Below are 21,577 nucleotides of genomic sequence, written 5' to 3'. Positions count from 1 at the left end.
ATCCAGGCTGGAGTGCAGTGGTGAAAGCTTGGCTCACCGTAACCTCCACCTCCTGAGTTCAAACAATTCTCCTGCCTTAGCCTCCCGGGTAGCTGGGATTACAGGTACCTACCACCATGCCCGGCTAAGTTTTTTAAAAAACACTTTGGGAGGCCGAGGCGGGCGGATCACAAGGTCAGGAGATCGAGACCACAGTGAAACCCCGTCTCTACTAAAAATACAAAAAATTAGCCGGGCGCGGTGGCGGGCGCCTGTAGTCCCAGCTACTCAGGAGGCTGAGGCAGGAGAATGGCGGGAACCCGGGAGGCGGAGCTTGCAGTGAGCGGAGATCGCGCCACTGCACTCCAGCCTGGGCAACAGCGTGAGACTCCGTCTCAAAAAAAAAAAAAAAAAAAAAAAAAAAAAAAAAAAAAAAAAAAAAAAAAAAAATGTTTTTAGTAAGAGATGGGGTTTCACCATGTTGGCCATGCTGGTCTCAAACTCCTGACCTCAAGTGATGCTCCTGCCTCGGCCTCTCAAAGTGCTGGGATTACAGGTGTGAGCCACCATGCCCAGCCTATGTGAATTTTTAAGAGAAGACAAGTTGCCTCAATTTTGTACTCTGTAAATGTTGTTTTGTGTTATGATTCCAGATCACGGCATATGAACAATTTACAGTATGTTGTTATTAGGATAACTTTAGTAGAGAAGTGAGAGCAGCTCAGACTGTATGTAGTTGAAAGCATGGAGACATTACTTTTGAATCAAATAAACCCCATTTTGGGTCCTGGTTCCATAACTTACTAGCTATTTGACTCTGGATTAGTTATTTAATCTTTCTGAGCTTGATTTTTTTTTCTATTTGTATTAGGCCATTCTTGCATTGTCATAAAGAAATACCTAAGACTGAGTAATTTATAAAGAAAAGAGGTTTAATTGGCTCATGGTTCTGCAGGCTGTACAGGAAGTATGGTGCCAGCATCTGCTCAGCTTCTGGGAAGGTCCTCAAGGAGCTTTTACTCATGGCACAAGGTGAAGGGGGAGCAGACATGTCACATGGAGAGAGTAGGAAAGACAGAGAGTGGGGAGGAGGTACCACACACTTTTAAATGACTAGATCTCACAAGAATTCACCCACTAACATAAGAAAAGCACCAAGCCATGAGAGACTCATCCCGATGACCTAAACACCTCCCACCAGGCCCCACCTCCAACACTGGGGCTAATTCAACATGAGCTTTGGTGGGAACACATATCCAAACTATATCACCATTTGTAAATTGGGGATAACAATACCATTTTTTTTTTTGAGATGGAGTCTTGCTCTGTCGCCCAGGCTGGAGTGCTGTGACTTGATCTCGGCTCACTGCAACCTCCGCCTCCCAGGTTCAAGCAGTCCTCCTGCCTCAGCCTCCCAAGTACCTGGGATTACAGGCACATGTCACCCAAAATTTTTGTATTTTTAGTAGAGACAGGTTTCACAATGTTGGCCAGCTGATCTTGAACTCTTGACTTCAAGTGATCCACCTGCCTTGCCCTCCCAAAGTGTTGGGATTACAGGCATGAGCCACTGCGCCCTCCCGTGTAACAGTACTTTGCAGCATTTCTGTGAGGAGTTGCAATACAACATGTACAATGCTTGAGATATAATAGCCAATTAATAAAGATATGTGCTTCCTTAGGTATTTTTCCCCATTATTTTATTTTTTCTGGTATATATGGAAATTGTTTTACTGGTTATTAGCTTAGTTATCTAAAAATGTCTCTAAGCCCTTTTTATTGTATATCCCTATTAGTAAATGTTTATGTAAATTTTATATGTACTTGTACACATATTCAAACATATATAATAATACAAATTAGTGAAATAGTAACTTAATAGAAAGTGAAGTTATAATGTTTTCTTCCCATACTCTAATGAACTTTCTTGTATACCTCCTGGAAAGCATGCACCCTTCTCTGAAGATAAAGGTGATAATCACATAAGGCTGCCTCCAAATACAGACTTGCTAGTGTTACGTACAAAAAATATCCTACCATTCAAACTACACCTTTCAAGAACACAGAACTGGTCATAATAAGGTCAAAATCGGAGGTATGAATATAAATCAGAAGGACATATATAGGTGAGTCAATATGAAATACATCTCTAGGAAAGGTAACAACCACCACAAAACCAACGAATAAGTAGAAATATCATAATTCTAACACGTGAATGAATGTTTGAAACACACCACAGACACAAAATAGGGACCTCTGACTGCCGCTCTTCAGTCATCTAATGAACAGTTCCATTTGAATCCCATGTTGCCAGATAGCTGGGGGAAATCATTTCAGATTACTTATGAGAGAGTAAGGTACCTTGAAGGTGTTCTGGAACTTCCCTGGCATTGATGAACTAGTGAGCTCAGAATGAAAAATATGAGGTTTGTTGTTACTTGAATTAGCTTTTAGTGCAAGGTGGGGTATTCTTTGCTTTGGGGCCAAACCAAAAGATTCCTTGGAAGAAGGGTAGGCACTCTGTGCAGATTGTAGTTGGTGCAGAGGCAGTTCTGAGACACCCACCCTAGACTAAAATCCTGTTTCTTATTACCTTATTCCCTACTCACTCACCTCTGTCAGGTAACTGCAGTCCTGTAGGATCAGAACAGGTTCATCTTTACTAAAGTTGTAAGTTATTAAGCTGTTTTCTTGCCTGCCTACTCTTTTAATTGGTTTCAGCTGTCAGTTCCCCAAAATGTGTCACTCCTACCTGGGCAAGTAATTAAACTACATGAAGTCCTAGAGAGAGAAAAGAAAAGGAGGATTGAGACAGAGCAGAGTACATCTGTGGAAAAAGAGAAGGAACCAACTGAAGATTATGTGGATGTACTGAACCCTATGCCAGCGTAAGTGCACAATGAACTGCAGTTTGTTCATTCAATTGTTAAAACTAATTTCTAATTATCAAGGAGAGTTAGCCACTTGCTCTTGCTAAGCCAGGGACAATATGCAGTCTTGGGGATAAACTGTATATCTCTGAGTACATGCCACATTTCCTCTTCTATGTCATGATGAACAAAATGCAGATTTGAACTAACCATCTTACCACACAGGAAATCCCCTCCACCCACATCTTTAGAACAAATAGATACTCTTTCCAGAGCTGACACCTAAATAAAAACTCTATGAAGAAGGCAGGAAAAGATACTTTTTCACTATGCAAACTCTATGATTGACTGATTTTCTATGATAAAATTATACCAATAAATTTTCAGTATCTAGAATGTTCAATCCAACCGACCAATTAGTGAGTAGTCATCGAGCTTGTACTTTGTCAAAGACCTTGTATAAAATGTTTAAGGTACTGGAAAAATAAAGAGGTGCAGAAAATGCTAAATTCACCAACGTCCTACATTTATTTTTTATATTATTGAAAAGATTCTGAGCTCTTTCCTCCAGGAATCTTGGTGTTGTTGTTAGTAAAATTTGTCCTGGTACCCTGTTTGACATCAGGTTCTGTTGCATACTCTATCTGTGCTACAATCACTGAAATCTGACAACCATCATTTTTACCTGAAACCACTGGCAACTGATAGATTGACTAAAAGTCACACGGACTGCTAATTTTTCTTTTTTCTCAATAAAACAAGTAATATATGTTTATTACATATAAAAGATTAAAATCATTCCTTGTTCCACCACTCAGAGATATTTGCTATTAACATTTTCGGGTTTTTTTTTTTTTTTTTTTTTTTTTTTTTTTGAGACAGCGTCTCATTCTGTTATCCAGGCTGGAGTGCAGCAGCGCGATCTCAGCTCACTGCAATCTCCACCTCTGGGTCTCAAACAATTCCCATGCCTTGGCCTCCTGAGTAGCTGGGACCACAGGCGCCTGCCATTGCACCTGGCTAATTTTTGTATTTTTGCAGAGATAGGGTTTTGCCATGTTGCCCAGGCTGGTCTTGAACTCTTGAGCTCACGTGATCCACCCGCCTTGGCCTACCAAAGTCCTGGGATTACAGGTGTGAACCACCATGCCCAGCCTTCTACCAGATCTTTTCTATGAGTTTTTTTTTTTCTATGAATATAACTATATATTTTCTTGACTACAATGTACAGGTGGTTTGTATAAGTTGAACAATGGTTAAATGACTTTTTAACTTTAAGATGATGCAAATGCAATACGCATTCAGTATAAACTCTACTTTTTGAGTACCCATACACCATTCTGTTTTTCACTTTCAGTACAGTATTCAATAAACTGCAGGAGACATTCAACATTTTATTATAAATAAGCTATGCATTAGATGATTTTGCTCATCGATAGGCTAATGTAAGTGTTCTAAGGATTTTTAAGGTAGGCTAGGCTAAGCTATGATGTTCAGCAGGTTATGTGTATTAAATGCATTTTCAGCTTATGATATTTTCAACTTGGAGTGGGTTTACCGGGATATAATCCTATCATAATTCAAGGAGCATGTGTATATTATAAAAATGAGAAGTGCTTTTTTTATTTTGCACATAAAAATAACAATGCCATAGAAAGACATATTACACCAAAAGAAATGAGTGCAAACATATGTAAATATCAGTTGTTTAAAACTTAGACCATACAAGAGAAACATTTACAGATGTTTTGTATCCCTGAAAGGAAACTCCCAATAAATATTTATCCAAGAACCTACTTATCAACTGAGACTGGGGATACATTGTTAATTCTTGTTGGTAATGATGATCATATACTGATCAGTAGATAACTTTTCAGGTTCTCTTTGTATAAAAAGGCTTTGGAAGAATTAAGGAAGGAAGACCTTAACGTTAGCATACACAGAGTGACACAGGCTTGTAATAATAGATCATTGTAATTTCATAATTGGAATAATCAAACCAGAAGTTTTAAGAAAAGTTAACAACTGCAGCTCTCAAAGTTATTTTGGTAGTATTTTTTCAAGTAATTATCTTTGTCAGTTAAAAAAAATATTCTGTTTTTTATCTTACCTCTGTAGATGTTTTTATACAGTGTCCCGGAAAGAGGCAACTGAGATGCTCCAGAAGAACCCTTCTTTGGGAAATATGATCCTGAGGCCTGGTAGTGACAGTAGAAACTACTCCATCACTATCCGGCAGGAGATAGAGTATGTTTAATTTTTTTTTTTTAATGTATGGAATTTTTAAAAGCATGGTATCACTTAATACAAGTCCAGATCAGCACCTGCTATGTGTTTCATTGGGGCTAAAAATATGAACATAAGTGGCCAGGCATAGTGGCTCACGCCTGTAATCCCAGCACTTTGGGAGGCTGAGGCAGATGGATCACGAGGTCAGGAGATCGAGACCATCCTGGGTAACACAGTGAAACCCCGTCTCTACTAAAAATACAAAAAAGTAGCCAGACGTGGTGGCACGTGCCTATAGTCCCAGCTACCCGGGAGGCTGAGGCAGAAGAATTGCTTGAACCCAGGAGGCAGAGGTTGGTGAACTGAGATCACGCCACTGCACTCCAGCCTGGGCGACAGAGCAAGACTCCGTCTCAAAAAAACAAACAAACAAACAAAAAAAAAACACAGGAATAGGAGGGAATGTCATAAAAGCAATGCTAAAGACTGAGCCAATGCTAACATTGGCAGGGAAGAAGAAAGAATAACACATTATTTTGGTCCTGGGTATAGTTGTATTGTTCATTCATTCAAGTCAACAAACATTTATTAAGCACCTGCTATATGCCAAGCAATACTCTAGGCACTGAGAATACAGCAGTGAAAAAAACAAACATCTCTGTTTCGGTTTGAGTTGCCTAGCAATAAAAATATAAAAAGGAAAACATCCCTGGCTTCAATCTTCCATGAGTTACAATTTTGTAGGGAGACAAAGACTTAAACACATAACTAAAAATATGTAGCAATAAGGTCTATAGAGTAAAATAAAGCAGGATGAGAGAGACGGGAACCCTCAGGGGTGATAAAGGGAGCACATTTTTATGGTTGCGGTTGTTTTAATATAGAGTGGTCAAGGAAGACCTACTTTATTAACTGATTTAAGCAGAGAGCTGAAGGAAGTGAGAGAATAAACCCTACCTATATCTGGGGCAAAAGTGCTCCAGGCAGCAAGTGCATATGCTTTGAGACAGAAGGATGTTTGACTTGTTCAAGAAAAGAAGAAGGCTGCTGTGACTGCAATGCAATGACCACAGAGAAAAGTCTTAGGAGAGGAGATTCCAGAGGTGGGGGTAGGGACACATCACTCAGAGCCCTACAGATCATCGTAGGGACAAGGGTTTTACTTTGAATGACATGAGAGGCCACTGAACTGTTGTCATAATCTGACTTATTTATTAAAAAAGGGCCACTTAGGAGCCTCTTTGTCAAGGTTACTAATTTCTTTCTGGTAAAATGGTCTAACTTTGATAAAGTCAGTAACACTTAAATCCAACTTATTTTTCTGTGTAGTTAGGGTACTTAGATCTTTTAATAGACTCCAGCTTTCAAAGTCTATGAGAACTTGCACTTCATTGGGGACTCTGGCTTAGTTAATACTTCCACAACTGATAATATAATTTAAATATCGAGGTTTTGTCCTACATAAAAATATTCAATAAGCTGGGCGTGGTGGCTCACGCCTGTAATCCCAGCACTTTGGGAGGCCGAGGTGGGCGGCCCACGAGGTCAGGAGATCAAGCTCACCCTGGCTAACACGGTGAAACCCTGTCTCTACTAAAAATACAAAAAATTAGCTGGGCGTGGTGGTGGGCGCCTGTAGTCCCAGCTACTTGGGAGGCTGAGGCAGGAGAATGGCGTGAACCCGGGAGGCGGAGCTTGCAGTGAGTCGAAATTGCGCCATTGCACTCCAATCTGGGTAACAGAGCAAGAGTCCATCTCAAAAAAAAAAAAGAAAATATTCAATAAATGACTTTCTTTAATAAACATGCATAAACAGAAATTTGACTTTTGAATTTGCTATTCCTTATGGGGATAATATTATTTTATTAAATTTTATACTATAACACATCTATCAAGGAATCTATCTACTAATCTGCCCCATAAATATCTATAATTCTAAATATGAAGACACGTATGGCGAATAATGGTAGTTAAAAAGAAACAAGTTCCAGAGACAAATTTAAAACATGGCATTATGGCTACATTGCTAGTGTGAGCCACAGCCCAATAAGATTTATTCATTTGCCAGTAAACAGATCCTTGTCTTACACACTAGTCATGGGCACTTTAACAGATGGCAAGAATGTTAGATGGTAAATCAGATCATGGTTCTTTGTGTAAGGAAATGTGTGTGTGTATATCTCTGTGTGTATATTTCTACAATGAATGTCTGTCAACTTAAACTTGTGGTTTCATTATTTTTTGTTTATTATAAACTAACATTTTAAGTTAATGGATTTTCAACTCTATTGAAATATGGTAAAAAATAATAGATTTTTCAGTTACAACCTGATTTGATTTATAATTTACTTGACTATCTTGATACAAATCCAAAAGAAATCATTTTTCTTATTGTCATGATTGCCATTAAATATCAGTGAACTGAGAATAATTTGTAGGAAAAAAGTGGATTTTTCTCTTTAGTGTATCCTGGTCAAGAAGTTTGTCCTGGCCGGGCACGGTGGCTCAAGCCTGTAATCCCAGCACTTTGGGAGGCCGAGACGGGCGAATCACGAGTTCAGGAGATCGAGACCATCCTGGCTAACACGGTGAAACCCCGTCTCAACTAAAATACAAAAAAAAATTAGCCGGGCGAGGTGGCGGGCGCCTGTACTCCCAGCTACTCGGGAGGCTGAGGCAGGAGAATGGCGTGAACCCGGGAGGCGGGGCTTGCAGTGAGCTGAGATCCGGCCACTGCACTCCAGCCTGGGCAACAGAGCCAGACTCCGTCTCAAAAAAAAAAAAAAAAAAAAAGAAGTTTGTCCTTTTTCAGGATTTAGGAAATTGTGTATCACATAAACTACAGCATATCCTTAACTGTTTACTTCCACTTTTAAAAATGAGAGGATATAACACTGAATTAAAAATTAAGAGATAGCAGATTTTTAATAGAAACATAATCTAACTGCTTAAAAGTAAAATTAGATCACCAAAGAGAGTGATTTTTTTCTTTTTCTTAATGTCATTCCTTTCTTGGTCAGATTAAGTGGTTGATCCATTAACACGGGACCTCTGTCTTACTATTCTGCATGAAATGAACAAAATCTCAAGACTTGATAGCTCCTTAAAGACTGCATATTTCGGCCAGGCATGGTGGCTCACGCCTGTAATCCCGGCACTTTGGGAGGCCGAGGCAGGCGGATCAAGAGGTCAGGAGTTTGAGACCAGCCTGACCAACATGGTGAAACCCTGTCTCTACTAAAAATACAGAAATTAGCTGGGCGTGGTGGCACGTGCCTGTAATCCCAGCTACTCAGGAGGCTGAGGCAGGAGAATCGCTTGAACCTGGGAGGTGGAGGTTGCAGTGAGCTGAGATCTTGCCACTGCACTCCAGCCTGGGCAAGAGAGCAAGACTGTCTCAAAAACAAACAAAAAAACTGCATATTTCTTGCACAATAGCAGCCTGATCCCTTTTAAGGTGGTCTAGATTAGTACAACACTTTCATTACATTTTCTATACAATTAACTAATAACTGTTTTCTGCTACAGACGTGGTGTGTGACTAAACACAGTGATTATCTGTACTTAGGATTTGAATATAGTGTCACAGTTTTTACTCACAATTGCATTGTATTTAAGTTATATGTTAAGCTCATAAGAGAGTACAGAAAAGGAGTTCATATCAAAGTTGCATAATTCTAAATGTAATAAGCTCACTTTCAGTTTGAATTCATACAGAAATTCATGCTTTTGTTAGCTGATGGTCATCAAAACTTACAACATTTTATAAAACTAATCACTCTCCCCCTACAAAAGTTCATATTTGGAAAGCAAGAAGTATGGTTAAATTAAAGCATTCTAACACTAGAGTCAGTATGCACTTATTTAGGCTTTGAGAAATAGTTTATACCTGGAAGTGGATAAGAAAAAATCAACTGTATTGCACAAATTTTCTTTACATGCCAAATCCATCTATGATGTCAAAGTTTGTTAAATGTATTCTCTAATGCCTCAAAACAGGTGTTTCAGAGTACCTGAATTTAATATCTTCCATGTAACAGGTCACTTAATTTTAAAGGATAACAGTTGTAGAGAGTATTAGAATTTTAGCTTGTTATATGGTACAACTTAATGTAAAGAATTTGGTAGAAACCTCGGCTACTGGGAAACACTTGTATTACTCACAAAACCAATTCATTCTCTTACAGGTTATGGGAGAAAGTTCAGTCATGCAAGTTAGATGACTGTGTCTGGTAAAACATTCGCTGAAAAGTACAAGTTGGTTTACAAAGCAGTACATGAAAATAAAATTATCTCCATCTGTTAACAGAGCAGCTGTGGGAGGGAAGACTTGTTCTCAGGAATAAACAAAAGCCATTCAATGCCAAATTACCAGATGACTCTTGTCTCAGTGTAGACTATCATCCACCTTTACCCAGCCCAGTGGTGCGTGAATTCATAAGACATAAACTGTTCTTATAACAGAACTTCATGGCTTGGTTTGGTTTTCTTGAAAATGTTATGACTAGGTACAAGCTAGTAGTATGGAAACTTTGGAAAGCCATTAGCTAACGAAGCAGTAGGAAACATTTACCCAAAATGTATTTATTTGCAAAAATTGAGGTCAGAAGCTAAGAATATTTAAGGGAACACCTTTTGTTTAAAAAAAAAAAAAAAAAAAAAAAAGACTTGCTACTTCTGTTTTGAGGTCAGCATAAGGAAACCTTAATATAGCAAATTCTATCAATCTTGTTTTTTTCATCTCTTTTTATTTCTTTGGAAAAGCAGAACAAAACAGAATAAGAAAGGAAAGCGCAATGTCTAAAAAGAGAGTCAAAACCTAAGCAACTTCAATGGAGTTTTTTTCCCACCTCTTTCTGTTCCAGAATTTCAATGTATTAGTCAAAAGTTCCAAGATGCCTTGCTGACCTTTGCCACTTTTCCTCCCACGGCTTTGCCATGGATGATGATGATGATGATGATAAGACGGCGGGTTTTTTTTTTTTTTTTTTTTTTTTTTTTGAGACGGGGCCTCAGTCTGTCTCATAGGCTGGAAGTGCAGTGGCGCCATCTCGGCTCACTGCAAGCTCAGCCTCCCGGGTTCACTCCATTCTCCTGCCTCCGCTTCCCGAGTAGCTGGGACTACAGGTGCCTGCCATCACGCCCTGCTAATTTTTTGTATTTTTAGTAGAGACAGGGTTTCACCGTGTTAGCCAGTATGGTCGCGATCTCCTGACCTCGTGATCCACCCGCCTTGGTCTCCCAAAGTGCTGGAATTGCAGGCGTGAACCACTGCGCCCGGCTGATATGATGGCTTTTAATAACAGCAATTGTTGTTCTCCTTATAGGTTACCATTTGTGGGTCCTATGTTGAGTACTGGCGAACATTTCCTTCAGGCAAAATAAAAACTTTGAGACAGACAGTATTTTCCATGTTTTACAAATGAAGAGGATGAGACTCACAGAAACTACAACATTAAAACAATACATTTAAGAAGTAGTAAAAATGATTATAATTTACCAAGCGGTTAAATGTGCCAGACACTGTACTAAGGGCTTTGCAAACATTAACTTACAGCAGCCCCATGAGGCAAGGCACCATCTCCATTTTACAGACGAAGAAAATGGAGGATCAGAGAATCCACATGACAGAATCGGAATTTGAACCAAGTTTTCTATCAGTCTTCCAACGAACAGCAATCCCTTATTTAATGGGAATACAGGAATTCTAATGGAAATTGTAGAGTTTCCAAAAGTAACTGTCTGATTACGAAGATCTTATTATGATGTGATAAAGATAAAGCCAGATACAACCACTCTGAAAGGGTACTATATAATAACCTTCTGTGTCCAAAAATGCTTCCTTTACCAACTTGCAACTGATTCCTGAAATTTCAGCATTAAGGAATGCTGAATGCCTTTTAGGAAGGGAAAGGGTTGGTTGGGTTTTATCCCATGTTTTGAAAGTAGGTTATTGGAATTTATGAGCTGTTTTCCATTGTGATATCCAATTGAGAGGTGATTTGGATACAATGGTGGATGAGAAGAGTTCCCTTAATAGAAGACTTCAGTTTCAGTCCTAACTGAAAATGAAAGGAGAAGCGATTTTAAAAAAGGTAGAAAGACCCTGTGCCTAGCTTAACCTGATGAACACTTTTGTTTTAGACAGCTTCTATTGTACATAGGACAAATGCTTAATTTTAGCGTGTCATTCAATCAAATGACAAAGTAATAAATGCTGTTAACCTGTCAACACTAGAAAAAGTTTTCATCCTAACATGCTTGTCATACAAATCAAGGGAATTCAAGACAAATATATGCTAGTTCAAAACTAACTGACAAGGATACTGACTTCTGATCTCAGTATAAATTTGCTTAGTTCTAGCAGATAACATTACCAGATGGGGCATCCTATTTTTTTTTCTTTTTTTTGAGACAGGGTCTTACTCTGTTGCCCAGGCTACAGTGCAGTGGCGCAATCATAGCTCACTGCAGCCTCAACCTCCTGGGCGCAAGGGTTTTGCTCACCTAACACCTGAGTAGCTGGGACCACATATACATGCCACCATGCCTGGCTAATTTTTTTATTTTATTTTTATTTTTAGAGATGGGGTCTCACTATGTTGCCCAGTCTTTTTCTAACTCCTGGGCTCAAGTGATCCTCCTGCCTTGGCCTTTCAAAAGTGCTGGGATTACGGGCATGAGCCATCCCACTCATCCAGCTCCTAATATTTTAAAAACTCAATTTTATAAATACCTATTCTGTGCCTAATGCTAGAATACAGAGATGCATAGGATATGCCTCTTGTTCATAAACATTTCATAATCAATAAAATACTCTGTATTTGAGTGGTAATAATTTTGAGTGCTATGTGACTATAGAAGAGGAAGACATTACAATTCATGTAATGTACTTACGTTATCATCTATATGTTCATATAGTGCCTAAGACCCAGTGTTTTCCATATCTCTAAGTCAGCCCCAAAGTTAGTGGATATCCAGGGTGGTATATGAGCTAACATGAATAACAGCTATTGAGGGCTTTCTGGTTGGACTGGTGATAATGTAGAGTAGAAAGCAATGTACTTTTAATAATTCTTTCTACTTCTCTCTTAATATGGAGAATATATATTTGATTTTATATATCTACATAGAATTTTATTATGTTTTTTACTTTCTAGGTTACTGACATTAAAAAAAATATTTCTGCCTGAAAGATTTTTAATTCTTGATTTCTTTTTTCCCTGTTTATTCTTTCTAATTTACTCACTCAGTGACTCAGATTACCTATATCCCTAGTGAGTAGCCCCCATAAAAAGACACTCTGCAAACCAGGTAAACAGAAAAACAAAAACCACCAAGGTTTTTTTTTTTTTTTTTTTTTTTTGCCAAACTCTAGTCATGACAACATAGGTTGATTATACAGGTGATATTTTATATTTACTTTAGTTTGCATTTACCCAATGGTATAATAAAATGGAGACTAACCATTTGTTTCATTGTAGCATGCCAAGAATCAAGCACTACAAAGTGATGAGTGTAGGACAAAACTACACTATTGAACTGGAAAAACCTGTAAGTAGCTAATTTTGTTGCTGATGAACTTCCTCCCGATTCCTTATAGCCTCCTAGTGCTGGCAAAAAGCAGGCAAGTTAAGGGCCCCTGAATGTGGCAGATATACAAGGTGAAAGTGAGATTCAGGAACAGGTGGGTGAGGCAGAGTAAAAGGTAATTTGCTTCTAAAAATTCTTTCCACTTTTCTTTCTCTGCAAGTCTCTCAAGGTTTGCAGGGAAAGAAAAGTGGAAAGAATTCAGGGAAAGAAAGATATTTTTTGTTAAACATTCACCAATTATACATCTTCAAATATGTTTATTTCTAATGGGAAGAAATCTATAAATGCCTAATCCTTTTAATACCTCTAATGCTGAAGTTTAGAAATCCTCTCTTAATAGCAACATAGTAGTGAAGAAAGGATTTCTATTTGTCTTCAACTTTTCTCCCACCCTAGCTGACATATCATGGGGCTAATGATATAGCTAAGCACTTGACATATATCATCCAATGTAACTGTTATCATTACCCTGAGGTAGATATTGTTACGCCTTTTATACAGGTGAGATAATTGGTATTTACACTGTTCTGAAACAATGAGAATGTGGTGATGTGGCCTACATTCCAGGATGCTGAAAAAGAGAATATAGCTCTGTGATTTTAGGCTGCAGTAGTGGGAAGATTGAGTCAGGACAGATGTCTCCAGATATCACTTAAATAGAACTGGTGGGTCTTGAAGATATTTATATTTACCTAGTTCCTCTGCTTCTCCAGGCCCATTGTGTTGATCAAATAGAAAAAGGAACAGTGTGGTTGAATTTCTTATATTTGGTCATAATTCTTAGAGAGTAAGGTAGCTGCTGATTCATAGAGCACACTTCCATCGTTGCCATAAGTGCCTCCCAAAGCTGTTCAGTTATCAGATCCATTCCCAACTAGACTTTTAAAATGAAATTCAATAAAGAAGGCAGATAACTAGATTGCTAAAGGATAATCCAAATAACTAAGTGACTACAAGCAATGGACAAGGAAGAATAATGTGACATCTTTGTAACTGGGTGAACTGGGGCTCATTTCTGTCATTAGCTCATATAGTCTACAGTGTAAGGAAAACTAATAGCCTGGATTATTCTTTCATTTTTCACCATCCCCAACCCCTCAACCCCTCAATGAGGTTGTATTTTTGTGAATTTTTTTTTTTTTTTTTTTTTTTTTAGAGACAGGAGTCTTGTTATGTTGCCCAGGCCTGAGCAGAGTGGCTGTTCACAGGCGCAATCATAGTGCCAGCCTGAAACTCCTGGGCTCAAGTGATCCTCCTACTTCAGCCTCCCGAGTAGCGGGAACTACAGGTGCATGCTACTGCGCCTGGCTCAGGAATTCTTTTTCCTCTTCAAGGTTATCTGGCATATTCTGGTATATTTATTCTGACTTCACTTGTATAAAAACATTAGTTTAGGGGTAGAGACATATTTTATCTACTCCTAGACCAGCAAATTATCCTGTTACAATAAAATACTAAAATGCTTAAATTCTCTGGTTTTAAAGGTTATTTGCTTTAAAGCAGAAGAAACCAACTACAGCTAACTTAAGAAAAAACAAATTTATTATAAGAACATAGAATGACTGGAAGGGTAGCAAACCTTCAGAGACTAGGAAGCAGTTACTTGTGCTAAGAACTATCTGATAAGGAAACTGGGTATCCTTCTTTGTTCTTCAAGTTCGAATTTCAGAAAGAAAGCATCTTCTGGCCTAACTTCAGTCACATTCTTTTGCTCCCCCCATTTTTTAAGGGACAGGGTCTTACGCTGTCACTCAGGCTGGGGTACAGTAGGACTATCATAACTCATGCAGCCTCGAACTTCTGGACTCAAGGAATCCTCCTGCCTCAGCCTCCTGAGCAGCTGGCGCTACAGGTGTGAGCTATCACACCTAGCTAATTTTTTCAATTTTTGTAGAGACAGGATCTCACTACGTTGCTCAGGCTGGTCTGAAACTCCTGGTCTCAAGTGATCCTCCCACCTGGACTTCCCAAAGTGCTGGGATTACAGGTGTAAGCCACCACACTTGGCTTACATTCTTATGCTTTAATTGAGGGAGAGCAAGCCACCTAACTATTGTCTACCAGATTGTGTTCAATGGGAAAGGTGATAATTCCTCAACAGGGAATGGACACATGGTCAATTAAAAAGGAGAAATAAGACACAGGGATAGGTAAAACTATGGTCATACAGTATGCCATTGAAGTGAAGTAATGACAGTAATCTCCATTAGATTCCAATTGAGCCTTCTCTTACTCTACCTTTATCCATGTGACGCTGAGTTTTCTCTCACTCTCTATTAATATAGGTAACACTCCCAAACCTTTTCAGCGTCATTGATTATTTTGTGAAGGAGACTCGAGGAAATTTAAGACCATTTATATGTTCAACTGATGAAAACACTGGTATGTTTTTCACTTCATTGCTCTGTTAAGGGAAACAAAACAAAACAAAACTCCCAAAACTCTGCATATGATTTATAGTACCAGCCAGGCAGGAACTGTAGTTCAGTCTTTAAATTTATCCATTTGGAAATCATTTTGTCACTCAGTCTGTGAAAATAGGAAAGTACCAATATGTATTATGAACAGAGTATGGGTGCATTCTAGGGAATGGAAAACCCTGAGGAAAGTATTATTACTATTAATTTCATTCTACCATTCTACTCGGCTTTATCTAACAAATTCAGAGGTAAGAGAAAACCATAATCATACAAGTTAATGGAAACAAAATGGTATTTAAAGGGATAGTCTGTCAACAATGTTAGATGCGTAATACGGGATAAAATGAATGAAGATTAAGAAGAGACGATGGGAACTGGTGATTAGCCAATACATGACTTGAGAGAGAGAAGTTTTATTCCAGTGTGAAGACAGAAGTCAGATTGCAAAATAACAAGGAATGAGTGGGTGGTGAGGAATTACAGATAAAGATTGTAGCTAGGACCAGCTACATAATTTGCTAGCCCCTTGTTCATAAATTAAGAATTTCAAAAACAGTTATAGCAAACAGTTTACACACCCCTGAAACTGGCTCTCTTTGCAGTCCAATTTCTGGCAGAGCAAGCCAGGCTGAATGTAATAGTAGTCTCTCTCTATCTTATGGAACAGTTCCTGGTACACATGGTCACTGGCAAACTGTATGCAGGACAGAGAAAGTATCTCCAGCTTGTTTGGATTTTAGTTATCAAAACAAGTCTCTTTTTTGACAGATTATGGGGGAAAGCAACCTTACTTGGCTACCGGCATCAAGGGCATATCTGGATAGTCTTATTAATTAAAAGGATAGCAAGTTTAAGAGTCCAAGTTCTTAAAACATGATTATGAATCTCGTGATGCCAAATAATAACAGTAACCAAAACCACAGAATCTCAGGATTTGAAGGAACTTTAGAAAATTATAGTATCTTATATGTTTAGAACTCACCTGCACATTCAGTACAGGAAATCTCTCTAAGATATGATCCCTTCAGCTTGTCTGTAAATTGTGAATGTAAGGGGGCTTAAATTTGATTTTTGAAGCAGCACAGTTCATTTCTGGACAGTTCTCATATTAGAGAATTCTTCCTTGATATTGAATCTGAAGCATTCCCTCAACTTCTACATATTAATCCAATGTCTGCCTTTGAAACATTACGACTTAAAAGCCCGTCAAATTTTTAAAAATGTCTACAATGTTTCCCCTCAGTTTTTTACTCTGTCATCTAAATTATTGGTTCCTGAATTTCTCTCTCATCTTTGATGTTCTTTTTACATTGTCTAATTTTTAAACTTGTCACTTAAAATATGACCCTACTGAATAATAATGTTGAGCATCCTTTTATGTGTTATTTGCCATTATATATTTGGGAAAGTGTTTGAATCTTTTGCCCATATTTTTATTGGGTTGTTTTTCTTTCATACTTGTTTTGAGAGCTCTTAACCGATACAAGCTTTTTTTTTTTTTTTTTTTTTTTTTGTATGATTAGGAAGTATTTTCTCAGTCTGTGATTTGTCTTTTCATTCTTTTAACAGTGTCTTTGGGAGAGCAGAAGTTTTAAATTTTGCTTCTGTAGATTATACTTTGGTGTTATACCTGAGAACTCTGCCTAACCTAAAATCACAAAGACTATTTTCCTGTTTTCTTTTAGAAGTGTTGTAAATTTATGTTTCACATTTAGATCTATGATACATTTTGGATTTTTAAACTGGGAGGGATGGGTCAAGATTCATTTAGTTGCATTTAGATGTGTAATTGTTCCAGCTCCATTTGTTTAAAAAGATTATCCCACTGAACAGGGCAGCCCACACCTATAATCCCAGCACTTTGAGAGGACAAGGCAGGAAGATCACTTTGAGAGCATTGTGGGCAACAGAGGGAGACTTCATCTCTACAAAAAAAAAAAAAAAAAAAAAAATGCTGGGTATGGTAGCCCATGCCTGTAGTCCTAGCTACTTTGGAGGGTGAGGCAGCCAGAAGTTCAAGGTTGCAGTGCACTGACTGTGCCAATGCACAATTTGAAAGGGCAAGAGTGAGACCCTTTCTCTAAAAAGTAAAAATAAAAATAAATACTTCTCCATTGAATTGTCTTTGCAACATCTGTAAAAATCTATTGACCATTTTTGCATGGATTAATTTCCAATGATATATGTTCCTACCATTTTGCCACATTTACTATAACTTCATAGTAATTCTTGAAACCAGGAGGAATATTTTGTTCTTTGCTCTTTTCTTTTTCAAAATTGTTTAGACTAGTCTAGTTTCTTTGCCTTTCATTATAAATTTTAGAATCAGCTTGTTGCTATCCAGAGAACAATTCTCCTGAGACTTTGACTGGATTGTGTCGAATCTGTTGATCAGTTCAGGAAGAACTGACATCATAATACTGAGTCTTCCAGTCGAGGAATGCAATATATTGGTATATTTTGGCTGTCCTTGATTTCTTTCATAGAGCTTTGTTTCAGCATACAGCATCGGCACATATTTTGTTTGATTTATAGGTATTTAAATTTTTGTTGCTGGTAAATGATATTCTGTAAAATTTGAATTCCATTGTTCATTGGTAGTGATATGGTTTGGCTATTTTCCCACCTGAATCTCATCTCAAATTATAATCCCCAAATGTTGAGGTAGGGACCTGGTATGAGGTGATTGGATCATGGAGTTGGTTTGCCCCCATGCTGTTCTCCTGATAGTGAAGGAGTTCTCACGAGATCTGATGGTTTGAAAGTGGCCATTTCCCCTGTGCTCTCTCTTTCCTGCCACCTTGTGAAGACATGTCTTGCTTCCCCTTTGCCTTCTGTCATGATTGTAAGTTTCCTGAGGCTTCTGTAGCCATGCACAACTGTGATTCAGTTAAACCTCTTTCTTTGATAAATTACCTAGTCTCAGGTAGTATCTTTATAGCAGTGTGAAAATAGACTAATACGAGAATTGGTATTGGCGGAGTCGGGTCCTACTATAAAGTGACTTTGGAACTGGGTAACAGGCAGAGGATGGAACAGGTTGTAGGGCTCAGAAGAAGACAGAAAGATGTGAGTATAAGTTTGGAAGTTTCGAGAGACTTACTGAATAGTTTTGACCAAAATGCTGATAGTGATAAGGACAATGAAGTCCAGGCTGAGGTGGTCTCAGACAGAGATGAGGAACTTGTTGAGAACTGCACTAAGAGTCATTCATGCTATGCTTTAGCAAAGAGACTTGTGGCATTTTGCCCCTACCCTAGAGATCTATGGAACTTTGAACTTGAGAGAGATAATTTAGGGTATCTGGCAGAAGAAATTTCTAAGCAGCAAAGTGTTCAAGATGTGTCCTGGCTTTTTCTAAAAGCATACAGTCATATGCATTCACAATGAGATGGTCTGAAATTGGAACTTATGTGTAAAAAGGAAGCAGACCATAGAGGTTTGGAAAATTTGCAGCCTGACCATGTGGTAGAAAAGAAAACCCATTTTCTGGGACAAATTCAAGCTGGCTGCAGAAATTTGCATAAGAGACGAGAAGCCAAATGTTAGTCACCAAGACAATGGGGAAAATGTCTCCAGGGCATGTCAGAGATTTTCAAGGCAGCCCCTCTTATCACAGGTCTGGAGGTCTAGAAGCAAAAAATGGTTTCACGGGCTGGACCCAGGGCCCCACTGCTCTGTGCAGCCTCAAGACATGGCGCATGTCCCAGCTGTGCCAGCTCCGGCGGTGGCTAAAAGGGGTTGAGGTACAGTTCAGGTTGGTGCTTCAGAAGGTGCAAGCCCCAAGCCTTGGTGGCTTCCATGAGGTGTTGGGCCTGCAGGTGTGCAGAAGACAAGAATTGAGGTTTGCTCTGCCTAGATTTTGGAGGATGTATGAAAATGCCTGGATGTCCAGCCAGAAGTCTGCTGTAGGGGTGGATCCCTAATGGAGAACCTCAACTAGGGCAGTGCAGAGGGGAAATGTAGGGTTAGAGTCCCCACACAGAGTTCCCACTGGCACTGCCTAGTGAAGCTGTGAGAAGAGAACCACTGTCCTCCAGAACCCAGAATGGTAGATCCACCCACAGCTTGCACCATGTGTCTGGAAATGCCATAGGCACTTAATGCCAGCCCATGAAAGCAGCCGCGGGGGCTGTACCCTGCAGAGCCACAGGGATGGGGCTGTCCATGGCCCTGGGAGCCCACCCCTTGCATCTGAGTGCCCTGGATGTGAGACATGGAGTCAAAAAAGAATATTTTGGAGCTTTAAGATTTAATAACTGCCCTGTTGGCTTTCAAACTTGCATGGATCCTGTAGCCCCTTCGTTTTGGCCAATTTCTCCCATTTTGAATGGCTGTATTTACCCAATGCCTGTACCCCCATTGTATCTTGGAAGTAACTAACTTGTCTTTGATTTTACAGGCTCACAGGCAGAAGGGACTTGCCTTGTCTCATATGAGACTTTGCACTTGGAGTTTTGGGTTAATGCTGAAATGAGTTAAGACTTTGAGGGACTGTTGGCAAGATGTGATAGGTTTTGAAATGTGTAACGGACGTGAGATTTGGGAGGGACCAGGAATGGAATGATACGGTTTTGCTCTGTGTCCCCACCCAAATCTCAGCTCAAACTGTAATTCCCAGGTGTTGAGGGAGGGATCTGGTGAGAGGTGACTGGATCATGCAGACAGTTTCTCCCATGCTGTTCTCATGATAATGAGTTCTCACAAGATCTGATGGTTTTAAAGTGGCAGTTTCCCTTGCACTCTTTTTCTCTTGGCTATTGTGAATAGTGTTGTTATGAACACAGGCGTGCAAACATCTCTTCAGTACACCGATTTCCTTTCTTTGGGGTATATACCTAGCAATGGGATTGCTGGGTTATATGGTAGTTCTATTTTTCTTTCTTTGAGGAGCCTTCATACTGTTCTCTGTAGTTGCTCTACTAATTTACATTCCCACTAACAGTGTATGAAGCTTCCCTTTTCTCTACGTCCTTGCCAGCTTGGTTATTGCCTGTCTTTTGAATATAAGCCATTTTAAATGGGGTGAGATATCACATTGTCATTTTGATTTGCATTTCTCTGATGATCAATGATGTTGAGCACATTTTCATATACCTGTTTGCCATTTGTATGTCTTCTTTTGAGCAATGTCTATTTGTATGTCTTCTTTTGAGCACTGCTTTTTGAGCAATGTCAGATATTTTGCCCATTTTTAGTTGTTTTATTAGATATACTTCCTATTGAGTTATTGAACTCCTTATATATTCTGTCTATGAATTCCTTGTCAGATGTGTAGTTTGCAAATATTTTCTCCCATTCTGTGGGTTGTCTCTTCACTTTAATGATTGTTTCCTTTGTTGTGCAGAAGCTTTTTAACTTAATGTGATCCCATTTGTTTATTTTTGCTTTAGTTGCCTGTGCTTGTCGTGTCTTATACTCAAAACATTTCTGTCTAGACCAACATCCTGGAGAGTTTTCCCAATGTTTTCTTGGAGTAGTTCCATAGTTTCATAGTTTCAGGTAATAAAGGGATGTTGAATTTTATCAAATGCTTTTTCAGAATCAATTGAAATGATCATATACTTTTTGTTCTTCATTCTGTTGATACAATGTATTACACTGATTGATTTACATATGTTGAGTCATCCTTGTATCCCAGGGATGATAAATTCCACCTGATCATGTTGGATAATCTTTTTAATGTGTTGTTGAATTTAGTTTACTAGTATTTTGTTGAGGAGTTTTACATCAATGTTCATCAGAGATATTGGCCTGTAGTTTTTTAAAATGTGTCTTTGTCTAGTTTTATCATCAAGGTAATACTAGCACTGCAGAATGACTTTGGAAGTATTCCCTCCTCCTCTATTTTTTGAATCATCTTAGTAGGACTAGTATTAGTCCTTCTTTAAACATTTGATGGAATTCAGCAGTGAAGCCATTGGGTCCCAGGCTCTTCTTTGCTGGGAGACTTTATTATGGCTTTAAACTCATTATTTATTATTGGCCTATTCAGGTTTTGGATTTTTTCATTGTTTCATCTTGGTAGGTTGTATGTGTCTAGAAATTTATCTATTTCTTCTCAATTTTCGAATTTATTGGCATATAGTTGCTCATAGTAGTCTCTAATTATCCTAATTTAATTTTAATTTCTGTGGTATCAGTTGTAATGTCTCCTTTTTCATCTCTGATAGTATATATTTGGATCTTCTTTTTTTCTTAGTCTGAGTAATGGTTTGTTGATTTTCTTTTTTTTTTTCTTTTTCTTTTTTTTTTTTTTTTTTTTTTGAGACAGAGTCTCACTTTGTCACCCAGACTGGAGTGCAGTGGCACAATCTCAGCTCACTGCAACCTCCACCCCCTGGGTTCAAGTGATTCTGCCTCAGCCTCCCAAGTACCTAGGATTACAGGTGTGTGCCACCACAGCTGGCTCATTTTTGTATTTTTAGTAGAGATGGGGTTTCGCCATGTTGGCCAGGTTGGTCTCGAACTCCTGACCTCAAGTGA

At 38.7% G+C, this 21,577-nt stretch overlaps 1 protein-coding gene across 3 annotated transcripts in view; it reads left to right on the top strand.

The window, feature by feature from the left end:
- The window catches only part of STAP1 (signal transducing adaptor family member 1), a 49,897-nt gene that overhangs the window by 20,918 nt on the left and 7,402 nt on the right, over positions 1-21,577 (top strand). For 2 of the 3 annotated variants that reach the window (NM_001194445.2, XM_078001860.1), the window contains 4 exon segments: positions 2,701-2,867; positions 4,968-5,096; positions 12,563-12,632; positions 14,957-15,053. In NM_001194445.2, the coding sequence (NP_001181374.1) occupies positions 2,701-2,867; positions 4,968-5,096; positions 12,563-12,632; positions 14,957-15,053 (463 nt within the window). 3 annotated transcript variants of the gene reach the window in all.

Source organism: Macaca mulatta, chromosome 5, assembly GCF_049350105.2.
Source record: "Macaca mulatta isolate MMU2019108-1 chromosome 5, T2T-MMU8v2.0, whole genome shotgun sequence".
In the NCBI taxonomy this organism is placed as follows: Eukaryota; Metazoa; Chordata; class Mammalia; order Primates; family Cercopithecidae; genus Macaca; species Macaca mulatta.
This window is presented reverse-complemented; position numbering and strand designations above follow the sequence as displayed.